At 44.8% G+C, this 12,746-nt stretch overlaps 1 protein-coding gene across 1 annotated transcript; it reads left to right on the top strand.

Annotated features, from left to right (window-relative positions):
- Positions 1-3,696: 3,696 nt before the first annotated feature.
- On the top strand, positions 3,697-8,599 carry PtA15_5A514 (uncharacterized protein; the record flags this gene model as incomplete). The annotated part of the gene is made up of 6 exons (XM_053169284.1): positions 3,697-3,707; positions 4,164-4,182; positions 7,089-7,266; positions 7,380-7,770; positions 7,909-8,104; positions 8,195-8,599. The coding sequence occupies 6 exons, from the start codon at positions 3,697-3,699 to the stop codon at positions 8,597-8,599; spliced, it is 1,200 nt and encodes a 399-aa protein (XP_053020496.1).
- Positions 8,600-12,746: the final 4,147 nt, after the last annotated feature.

Below are 12,746 nucleotides of genomic sequence, written 5' to 3'. Positions count from 1 at the left end.
GATCAGCTCGATAAGTTCAATCGCCGCATGATTGCATGGCAATGTAAATTGTGTGTATATTTTATTTTATTCGAGACAACTAGAATATATTATCCTAACCTGAATATATTATTCTCACCAGGTGTTCTAAAAAAATTAATTGCCCGACATACGACTCGTCCTGCAGCAATCTTCTGACACATGCGGGTCAATGCCTCAGGAAGCAACAAAATCCTTCAAGTAACAAGTCGCTTGCATCGTGTGGAGTAACCGGCACGGGTGACATAGACCCGCGGGAGGTGAGACTTATTTCCAGGTCTTTCTATTTGGTCATCTCATCTGAATACCTTCTTTCTTGGGCTCTAGGTTTTGCAATGATGTGCTATATGGTGCGCTGAGGGTGCAAAACCCTTTTCAGCCTTGGAGGAAATCAGCTTCAAGAGGGTTCTCCACCCAACGATCTTAAAGAATCTTCCGACTCGCAAGGCGGTATCAATCGCGATTCATAAGCTATATTTGAGTGTTCAGGAGAAGCTCCTTGAGGAGCTGAAGGTAAACTTTCGTTTTTATTTTTCTCCAGATTGATTAGAAACTAACTTCGACTTGCACTCAGGTCCACAATGGGGCACTGTACTTGGGTGTTGACGCCTGGCAGACACCGAACGGATACGATATCATCGGTGCAGTTATCTACCGACTATTGGATGATCCAAGCGGTAAGGTTGTTTTAAATGCGATGCCTCTGGATTTTGTCCAGCTCAAAGAAAGGCATACTGGTGGCTACTTGGCTCGCGTTGTACAATACATAGTTGAGAAGTTTGAATTGGAGAATCGCGTACGTACTCTTTCTTTTTCATTTTGTTTTATTCCCTTTTCAGCTTTCTGATCTTCTTTGACTCCCCTTAGATCTGTGGGATAGTTTCCAATAATGCAGCAAACAACGGAGTGATGATTGAAGAGTTGGCAAAACTCAAATGGAAGCGATTCCAAGGTGAGCCGCACTGGATCAGGTGCTTCGCACACATCCTCAATCTCATAGTCCAGGCGATACTCCGACGATTTGGACGCAAAGAAAAAACCCCTTCAAACACTCCCGTAGTTACTGAGATCAACGAATCCAATGAGGAAGAAGATGCCCATGATTTAATTGAAAGGTACGTTCGTTGTTTACCACATACTATGCTTATTAATTGTCGCTGATCATGAACAATCGTTCTGTCTCTATCTACCTTTTTAGCTTCCAAAGCCCCAGCAATGAGTTTGGTGACTCCGATGAAGAAGATGACAGCGACAATCTTCCCAATATTACCCATGGACAACTTGGCAATGACAATGAGCTGACCCTGGCTGACCTCGAAGACATTGAAGAGGAGAGCGTGGATGATAGTTATACCTCCGAAACTTGTCGCCGATCACTTGCAAAGGTGAGTTTTTTACTTATTGGCTGGTCTGTAAAACAAACACTTGAATTGACCCAATATATCTTCTCATATCCAGTTTCGTGGAATTGCAACCAAACTCAACAAGTCGCCAAACTCCAAGGCAAAGTTCATAGAGCTTTGTCAAGAAAAGAATTGCAAGAGGCCTCATAACGTCGAGCGAGACGTCCCAACACGTTGGAACTCAACTTACTTGCAGCTTTCAAGCATTGTTCGATGCGAGGACGCTATGTAAGTACCACTTTGCTAATATTAATTCAGATTGTGAACAAGGCTGACCCTCATTTCTGTAGTATCATGTGGCAACGAGACAAAACGTTTGGCACCCCTCGCGGCATTCATGTGAATCAAGAGGACTTTGACTTGGCGGCGGACCTGGTGAAGGTTCTCAAACCTTTTTACGAAATGACCCTTCAAGTCTCAACATCCTCCTTGGCTTGGGTTGCCGAGGTTGTTGTCTTGATCAATCAAATCACTGCAAATCTTTCGGCGGTGATTGCAAACAAGGATGGTGATTATCCTGCAGCTTTACGAAACGCCTGCCGAGCTGGGCTTGCGATTACAAACAAATACTATTCGCTTACGGACTGTTCGCCAATATACAGAATCGCAATGAGTGAGTGGATTCCCGCTTCTAATCTCGTATGCTTTCTGAGGTTGACTAAGCAAAACTGCCTCCAAACTCCCAGTTCTCCACCCGTCTTTCAAAGACGAATACTTTAAGCTTGCCAAGTGGCCCAGGGAATGGATCGACAAGGCCATCAGACTCACTCGTGATATGTATAGCAAATGGTACAAGCCAAAAAATTCAACTTCACTCCCTAGAATACCAAGACAAGGACCACCAAAGGTAAATTTCCTCCTGCAATCGATATCGCTATCTCACCATGAGCTGATCAAATTTGTTATTTAGGTACAAACAGGTGTTCTTGCTGGTCTAGGTGCGGCTGCTTTAGCCAGATCAGCTGAACCTGTGTCAGATCCATTGGACATTTGGCTCTCGGGCGGCCTATTTTTGGAGGATGGCGAGCCGATCAATGCCCTCAATTGGTGGGCCGGGCAGAAACAGGGCGGAAACAATCATGATGGTCTCTCGCAGATGGCTCTCGACGTTCTTAGTTGCCCAGGTAAGATTAGATGAGACCCTCTTATCCTCTTCAGTTGATTATCCATTCTAATTTTTTTTTTATACATAGCTACAACAGTCAATGTTGAGCGCACTTTCAGCTTCGGCCGAGACTATGTCTCTGTCAGGAGGCACAAACTCAATGCCAAATCAGTAAGTCGAGGGATGGCCCTGTCGTTCTATTCGAAGAACGACAAGATCAAGCCTCTGGCCCTCCACGATTACATGGCAAAGGAGAAGAACAAGTCTAAGAGTAAGGGTAAGAAAAGTAGCGGCAGCAATGTGAATGTGGTGACTGTGGAGTGACTTTTAGCCACTCCACTGTCACCATAACTATGTATACAAGACTATGTGAAGAAATAAGAACAATATCTGTCTTTGTGAGAGTATTGAGAGCATTTTGCGTAACGGGTACCTGCAGGTACCCGCGCGGGTACCGCCAATACCCGCTCTGTTCCACTCCGCGGGTGCGGGTGCGGGTGCGGGTGCGGGTGCGGGTGCGGGTGTCCTACTTGGGCTAAAAACAGCTGCAGGTACCCGCACCAAAACGGGTACCCGGGTGTGGCGGGGCCATCTCTATTGGCACCAGATTCCTTAAGCTCTGGCTGTACAAATTCAACAACCTTACACAAGCGTTCACGGTGTTGCAGAGAAAACTAAACGTAAGTGATGCCATGGATTCTCTTGAGGATAGTATTGAGATTGATTCCACTGCCTTCCGGATTGGAGGTCAGATGCGAGATGCGCATGACTGTGTTGCCAAATCTGGACACATCAGGATTGTCAGCATTCTGTTTGTCATCTTCATCTTCCATTGACATTTCTTGACCATTGCGGTCTTCTTCAACGCTGCCAAGGACTGCAAGACCCGCTTTTGCCCCTAGATTTATGATGTGGGCAATGCAACCTAAAAGGTGGGTCTCAGTGTTGAAAGACGGTATCTGAACTTTCAAATCTCGAGCCATCACTCCATTTATAGTTGCATTATCAGCAGTAATGGTGTGTAGTTTGCTGAGGAGGTTGTAGTCTTCAAGCACACAATGGAATAGGTCCGCAATGTTTTTTCCCGTATGCTTGCCTAATAATAAAGATGTCCAAATATCACATCAGATTGAGCACAGACAGTGACTGAAGAGAGCGGAGGAAAGCAATATGACTCAAGAGTACGTACCCCGTACATTGGGGACTCCAATAGTCATATTGATCATCTCAAAATGTTTATTAATAAAGTGGGCGGTTACACCCATGAAAGCAGTTGAGTTTGGGGCTGTCCATGCGTCCTGGGTAAAACTGATGAAATCCTGGCGCTGGAGATATTGAGACTTCATCTTTTCTTGAGAATGGAGATACACCCTTGTCAGGTGATTTGCCATAGTCTTTTGATTGATGGGGTCCATCAACTTTGCTGCTTCTTTGTTCACAAGTCTAATCAAGTTTTTGAACGAAGGCCTATCCACAACCAAAAAGGGGAGATTGGCCTTGGCAATAAAGTAAATCAAAGCTGTCTTCAGGGACTCTTGGTTCAACTGTAACTAAAGAAATTGTGGGGCCTTCAGCATAACTGATACAAAAAAAACACAAAAGTTGCCAGAGATTTACCTTTGGGGCCAGCTGATTAGTCTTGGTCCACCGTCCAATGTCAATCTTTTTACTGAGCTTTGGATCAACAAGTCAATGGATATTTTGAAGGTGTTTGTGGAAGTTTTTTGTGCTGCTACTTTGATCCTTTTTCAACTTTGCGCCACAAATCACATTAGTCTTACCCACAAATTGGCAGACTGCATGGGTTCCAGATTCAGTTTCTTTGAAATAGGTCCACACCCAACTGCGCTTCGCGGAATGAGCTTGAGATTGGCTGGATATTTCTCCTTCATCTTCAACATCGGGGTGGTTTGAGGTGGAACTGGTGGAATTTCCAGCGCCAGCGCCGCCGGGAGCAGGGTGGGATGTTTTCTTGCGCTTCATCGTGACTGAGGGTGCTAAAGATTGTCAAGCCTGCGAGTGCACGGCTTCAACTCCGCTGCCAGGCAGCCAGCAGCTCAGGGGCAAAAAAAAATCTGTTCCACCAGGGTGGTTTCGGAGGCGGGGTTCGGGATGAGATTGACCCCCCGCCCGAACCCCCGGGTGCCAGCCTTATCTCCAGCATCTTGTACGTGTTGATGAAGAGACATGCAGTGGTGCAGCTATTTTGATTGCTAATGATGATAACTGAAGAATAAAAAAAATGCAAACAAAATTTTGAAACCTAGAAATGAACGTTTGGGTCAGTGGCCTAGCCAAACAAGGAAAGGGAAGAATTACTTACACTTAACGCAACCCTTTTTGAACCCGTTGGAAAAGTGATAATATCTTATTGTAAAGCCTAGCAGGATCATCGCGTCCGACTGAATCGTCAGTTCGATCTATCTCTTTGTACATGATTTGCCCAAATTCCTCGACGCATGGGCGGAGAGACTGGAAGTGATTTGTGAATTTCTGCGTGAGGAGCCAAGGCGTATGGAGGTAGCCTTCCTTCATTGCCCCTAAAGATTGCATCGACTGTTGATTCCAGCTTGGCAATTCGGTTTCTTGTCTTTCCTTGACGGGATATTGGATACAAATCCATAACATCACCCAAAAGAATGATTCTAGGTCGTCAACGTGACTGTGGCTGACTAGTTTGAGAAGCAATCTGGATGACATAAAAACTTTTGTGCCAGTTCTCGCCAGGCCGGATTGAACACCCAAACTGGGGTAGGGAATGGCCATATCCAGGTCGATCAGGAATGATTTTCGATACGGATCCTTTGAGTTGTCGTTCACCATGAGATTGTTGATTGATATATCTCTGTGGAGATAGCCAGCCTTCAATAGCTCCTGGTGCCATTTGATGCAGTCCTCGAAGGCCTCCAACAGACGAGCGGGTGAATGGACTTCGTAAATCGGTACCCCCACGTCTTTGAGAATCAATCGTCGGTGAAACCGATTAGTACATTCGTTTTTCACTTGTGGATCTTCGGGCTTGACATCGAATCCGATCTTCTTGCCACCTTTGTATTCAGCTCCCCTCCGAACGTGTGATTCGATGTCAACAACCGTGCCGTGCACGAGGACATCTTCATGAGCGTAATATCGAGCCACATAGTGTACATCCTTTTCCGTCACCTCACGAAGCATTTCACCTTCATTTCTCCGGTTTTCGACTTGCCACGAGTCTTTTATAATAAAGCTGTCAGACTCATCTCCCGAAAGATACGCTTTCCAGCATGTTGTGCCACGTCCCCAAATTCCCGGCGCTCGGAAGATGGGGCTGGGTTGTATGAGGAAACGTTGATTACAGGTGTTTATCGCAACAGGATGCCCTTCCTCCTCGACAACGGTTGGATCGAAGCCGAGGAGTGTTTTATTGCATGTTAAGAACCAAAACATGAGATCACCAAACTTTTTAAGGTTCTCTTTGTTTGCCTTGACGTCAATTAATTCAGACCCGATGGCTCCGGACCTGTCAAACTGCCAGAGCTGCAGCGAGGTTCCGCACATAGTAATCACAATGACGAAGTTTCGGGTGGGCTGGTTTATGAAGGCCTCGTAGACGTATTTGGCTAAGTGTTCAAGAGCATTTGTGGTTCGGGAAACATTACTCTTCAGCTCAAAAGGGACCATAACATCTCGGATGTGATTGTCGTGTTCCTCTGTGAAGTGCCGAGACATAATCGCACCATCTAGTCTGCGTATCGCATCAACGCCCCCCCAGAGCAATCTTAGGTTTACTCTGCCAAGTACGACGTTTATCGCCTGGGAATTGCGTTTTGAATTGTTTGTCAAACAAACCGATCCAGTGCAACATAGAGGTCTCCGTCTTGTCTGTTACAATTTCAGCATGCATTCGATTGATAAAACGTTCATCGGGTTCTTGACGCAAAGTGGGATCCAGGTGTGGACTGTTGAGGAGACAGTCCACCAAACCTTTGACGTCCTTGTACAATAAGCCTGTCAATTCCCGTTTTAGCGAAGGGAGGAAGTCTCCGAGCCGGTCCGAAGAATGAATCAGGCCAGATGTGGTGCCGGTCCTCACCAGGGGCGACACGAATTCTGTTGATGTTGGGAGACCGTTGTATTCTTGGCTGATGAGTCGGTGCATTGCTTCGTTGGGTTTAGTTTCATCGGCAAGGAGGAAAGTAATGAGATGCTTGTAAGGTTCAAATTCGCCGGCCAGAGCGAACTTCACCATTCTGTCTGCATACAGGTCCCAATCATCATCTAAATCTGCTATTTCCGCTGCAAGGTGTCTGAGACACTTTTTGATTGCTGTCAAAGACGAAAAGTGAGATGGTCATTGATTATAAGATGGGTTGATGAGTGAGGAGTGCTAGGCTTACTTTTGTTATCAAGCTGAAAGAACTCTTCGGCCGTTTCGATCCCGGCTGTTGAAGCAAGATAGCGTCGTAAAGCTTGTTGATGAGTTTCTGATTCTTGTGCCATGATGTTGTCGGCGAGGGAGTGGATTTGTTTGAGTAAAGATGGCTATCGAAGCAGCAGGCTGAGGCTGCAGCCATCCCTGAAAGTCCCCGACCCCCGCCGACTGCTGTCCCAACCACCCCGGGGGCCCGGAGCCAGATGCCCGCCAGCCAGCCACCACTCGGGTCGATCCAGTCACCAAGTGGCAGCAGCGAGCCATCGGGAAAGAACTGGCACGAATGTCGACCACAGCTCGGGGCTTTCCAGAGGTGCCAACGGTATTGCGTACGTTCAACTTTCCTCCCTCTGATTCTATCGAAAATGTAAATCTTTTATTGAGCAGGACTACTGCTAATTCCAGGGCCGTTGTTTTTATCACGCTCTACTTTTATACATAGTCACTAATGACGACGGGCCATGTTCAGAAGACGAATCACCATTCATCCATTCATTTTCCAAGTTATTGGTTACCGAATTCTTGGGATCCGAACGATCAAAATTGAGAGTCGTCCTTCCAGACTCGCAGAAATCCTGGATCGGAAAAGCCTATCTGATCAAAGATAAACTCTCGGTGGTCAATTATGATCCATCAACTCGCAAAAGATCTACCGATAATTCGGCTACTACTCTCCAAGATTATCCCTGGAAATTGGTTTCCGGTACTCCCGCTAGTTGCTCAAATCTGGGCCTATTCAACCTCTATCCAGGCCAAATTGACCTCGTCATCTCTGGTCCAAATTATGGCAGAAATACTAGTAGTGCCTTCAGTCTTTCCTCGGGTACAGTTGGGTAAGCATCATTTGAAAAAGAAGAGTGGTACAACATCTAAATTTAGCTCTTCAATTCATCGCTTTTCTTTCTCTCCTTTTTCATCTCTCTTTTTAAAAACAATAACTTAATCACCTACATTACTATTGGCAAGCATAGAGCAGCCATGGATGCAGCGTTATCCAATCATCGGGCAATTGCATTATCATATGGAATCTTCGAACGACCAATCTCAGATGCACTACTGAAAGCAGCCAATCAACTCGCGATCAAGATCATTCAACAACTATGGAAAACTGGCTTTGGGCAGCCGGGAGATCCAGATTACCCGGATCTTTACAATGTTAACATTCCGGTAGGTGGCTCTTGTTTCTCTCTTTTTTGTTTTCTTTTTCGTTAATTAGTGGGCGTGAAGAATGTAACATTTTTTTATTCTGCTTTTCAGCTAGTGCCAGCCATTTTAGATAATCCGAAGGTGACGTGGACCACCGAATCCCGAACCCGATACGCACGGCTCTTCCTACCAGCGACAGATCCCTCGAAGCCGGAGCCGATGAAGCCGGCGGAGATAGATGAAGCTTCAACCCACCTCGAAGACCTGCACTCAAAGAGCAATTCAAGTCCTAATCCTAAACCCTCCAAGTCACAAGACGGCCCACTCGAATTCATCTTCAAACCTGACATCAGCGCTCTCATTGACCCTAACGCACCCGGTCTCCTCGAGGGCTCAGACGCTTGGGCTTTGAATAGAGGCTTCGCTACCGTCACTCCCCTCTACGCCGCTTTCAAACCCGCCCCTAGACCAAAACCTGATACCAGTGATGATGGAGATCCGGTCTGGAAATTGTAGATTTTATTTGTATTGTCCATTCTTCAAATTATCCAAGTACTATGTTTTTTTTAAATAAATAAATACATCAAACAAAACAAGTAAAAAGTGAACCCATGTACGTCACTATAATACAAACAAGAGGCATATAATCATGATAAATTCACTCTTATGCAGTGATTTAATACGCCCCATTGAGACACCCATTATTATGCAGTGCAAAATTGTGTAACATTTACAGCAGGTATAGTGGGTTTGTGTTACATCAGACAAACGGGTTCTGCTGTAATAAATATGTGGTTGAATTGGGTTCATTGATAGTTTATTTTCTGCAAAGTTGCTGCTGATGAGAGTTAAATGGGAAATGTGTTGTTCAAAGAGGGATGAGTGGATGAATATCTGGGGGGGATTCAATGGTGGCCATGTATGACTTGCATGGACTTTTGCAGTTAGTGTTTGAGGCTTTTCTGCCACACCAACTTTCCAAAAAAACATTCAAGAAGGTTTGGGGGGTGTATTACAATGTGACTTGCATGCACTTTTGCAACTCAATGTTCAACAATTAACTTGCACACTGACTTGCAAAAGTGCATGCAACACCATGAAAACACTGGGGGGATTAGGTGGCAGGTGATGTGAAGCTAACTCCAGCCTTTACTCCAACCATACACTTGGGGAAAAGTGGTAGAGAACCCCCTGATGATGCCAATGGGGCAAGTAATGTTGGAGTTGTCACTTGACTTTCAACACATGTTACTGGATGTCACCTGACCCCTATTCACATCAATGTTTTCATAGTGCAAGTCACACCTGGCCAACTTTGAAACCCCTTGTACCCAACTTCCTTTCAGTTTTGTAGCCCCCTAAAGAGTAAAAGGGAAGTCTTCTGGTTCTGTGTCAGATATCACTCACACATAGTGTTCTATTTGCCACAAAATTCTTGGGCAAAATGGACACTAAAAAAATGACAAACTGGGATTAAGGTCACTTGGGTTCAACAGTCAACTTCAATTGCAAGTTTTTTTGCAGTAACATTGGATATCTGTACAGTGGGTGTGCTGAAGTTTTTGGAACCACATTTTTCATTTCAGAAGCTCAGGTTACAGAGCTCAAGTCATGGGATTGGCTACAGGGGTGTAAAATAAGTCATCAAGAATGATTATCAAAGAAAAAAAAAGTGGAAAATTAAAAAATTAGAAGTGTGAAAATTATCCAATTTAATCCAAATTGCTCAGAATCTCTATTTGTTCAAGGAGATCAAGCGGGAAACGGCAAGTTACCCCCTGTCCATGCAGGCAGAGATTGGGAAGTCTCCTAGTGATCAGGACTGGGGCTGGTGTCATACATGGGACAGAGTTCTACACAAACACAATACAGATACACAGTACATAACACCAGTTTCAAGATATACCAATAGTGCAACACATATCCCATCTCTTCCCCCTCCCTGATATCAGATTCCTTCCCATCTTACCTGAAACCCTACTCCATCTGTGAGAGCACCCCTTCCCACACTTTCCTCTGGTCAAGGCGGCATGGGAAAGAAGCAGCACCTACACTTGTTGCAACTGCGGCGTAGCCAACAGCCAGTAACCTGTGAATAATACCAGGAGGCAAGCTGGAATGTATTTTCAAACCAAAGAGAGAAAATTAGATCACACAGTATAGCATGTGACAGGAATGATGAAAATTGAAAAAATTGAAACCATTTTCAATGATTTTTATTGGATCAAATAACATTTGTCAAGTTGGTTGAGACCCCTACACAGGTTGGACCAGCTATTGTGACCTGGGTCATAGTCTTGCTCTCTCCTGCGGAGTGGAAGTATACTCTACTGGAGGCACATTATTGGCAATGGTGTATCCGCTGCACTACGCTAAAAAAAGCGGCCTTTTAGCGTAGCGCAGCGGTTGACCGCTACATGACCAGACCAAAAAGCAATAGCGCAGCGAGAACACCGCTACGCTACTCGCTACGTGCAGCGATTGTCCGCTAACCTCCCAGTGTCATTAGCAAAAGCAAAAATTTGCTATGCTACCCGCTAAATTAGCGGATAGCAGAGCAGTTTTATGTTCTAAACATGTTTTTATGTGTTTTAAAACCTTTTTCCTTTTTTTTCTTTGCTCCCACATGGCATAGAGAAAAGCAGCGCTGACCACTATGTGATTGCTTGTTTAGCACACAATTTTTTGATTTTTTTTTCTGGGGAAATTGAAAAGCGCGTAGCGCAGCGACCCAAAAAAATCGCGGCTCTAACTGCTTTGCTGTGTTAAGCGCAGCGCAGTGGATACACCGTTCTTATTGGCATTGATTGATCACTGTTACACACATCTCACCAATTTCCCAAGCCCAAGTCTCCACACCAGCAACTCTTGGTCCACAGGTTCACATGGTCTCCACCAGATGGATCATGATGGTGTTGAAGTCCAAAGACTTAATACACATTGGAGGACTTCCTGTCAATCTGTGAACCGCTTCCAGACCTAGATATGAGCAAAAATTTGCAGGGAAATATAGGCTTTGGGACTCTGGGAGTGTCCCAGATTACTCTCAGATTGCAATTTCAATTCCTCCATTACATCCCATCCTACAAGTATGATGCAAGTCATGATGTCATGAATTACCAGCCCATACAGTTGCGCAAGGCATCCTACTGTACAGCCTTGCCCGCAAAAAGATATTTGAGACGCGGGCCAAATGTACGGCCCGTCATTTGAGTAGTATGTCATGTAGATGACATTTTTGAGCTGTTTGGATCATGTAGATTCCAGTTCTAAGTGGGCTAAGGTTTCTGACCAGCCAAAAAAAAGTTTCATTTTTTTTGGGTCTGAAATTACGGACATTGGCCTAACTACATACTGTAAAGCCATACATATCAGCTTACATATGCTAAACCCATATGTATGGGTGTATTGCACCTATAATTTCATAGATATTGTACCTCCAATCAACATTGGAGGCCCTCAGAGCAACATCAGAGCACCTCCAATGGCCCTGAGGTGACCCAGCTGGGCAATTGGGGGCCCTCATGGCAAACATGGAGTGTAATACATATGTACACCGTGATACCAACACATCCCAACCCCTTTTCCAACTGATTTTGGCCGTAAAAAATTGGGAAAAAACAAAAAAAAACGGCCCTAAAATTCCGGACGGGGTCCCCCGGGGGTATTTCTTGTACAGTAGGATGCCTTGCGCAACTGTAGACATGGGACATTCCTATGTTACTTGACTCAACAGCAAATTGTATTTAAATAATGCATGTATGTAACCATGTTTCTCTCTTTTGCATATTCTCATTTACTCCTCTTTGTTCATTCACTGGCAATATACATACTCTCACTGTCAGGCTCCAATAGGGGGCACCTGGTGATCATCCCAAGGATCCCACGGGGATACCAATTCCACCCTAGCTGAACTAAGCCTCTTGAACAGAGGGTATGGGGGAACCCTCCCGGAGAGCTCTCTCCAGGAGAGGCTTATGGATAATTTCTGCAGGCTGGCAGGAAAAGGAAGGATATTCAACCCCAAAATTTCTAGAAAAATATTTAAAAATAAACCAAATATATAAAAAGAAAATGTAACAGACAGATTTATGTGCAGTACTGATGCACACCCTCACTTGAATTCTTGAGTGAAAAGCTCAAAAACTGATGGAAGTAATCTGTTTTGAAGGTCAAAGAAATCTTGTAGGATGTCACATTGCTCTGAAGATCCATTTTGGGATTTTCTGAAAATCTGCAAGAGTGAATATCATATCTGCAAGAAAATGTAACAATTGGATGGCTACAGGTGTAGGATCTGCAGATATCTGTGAGTTTGTGAATCCAAGATCCACAAGGCATGAGCGTTGTAGATCTTTGGTTTACGTATATTCAACTTTTTTTATTCATTTTTGAAATACTAATACAGGGAGAATGGTTGGGAGTGAAGAGATGTGACCAGCACCAAATGAAAGCTGGGGTCCAGAAGTGTCATTTGGCTCTGGGGAAGGTCCGCAGGAACTGAGGGGGAGGCTAGCTGAGGCTTAATATTTTACCTCCAACCATTGGCCATTTCTTTCCCAGCCAACAGTTTGAAATTACACACAAGTCTCTTCCTAGCCACAGGGCACCAGGGGGGAATTTTGTTAAGTTAGGACTCCACCAGTTGTGGACTTCATGTGGA

Source organism: Puccinia triticina, chromosome 5A (assembly GCF_026914185.1).
Source record: "Puccinia triticina chromosome 5A, complete sequence".
Taxonomy (NCBI): domain Eukaryota; kingdom Fungi; phylum Basidiomycota; class Pucciniomycetes; order Pucciniales; family Pucciniaceae; genus Puccinia; species Puccinia triticina.
This window is presented reverse-complemented; position numbering and strand designations above follow the sequence as displayed.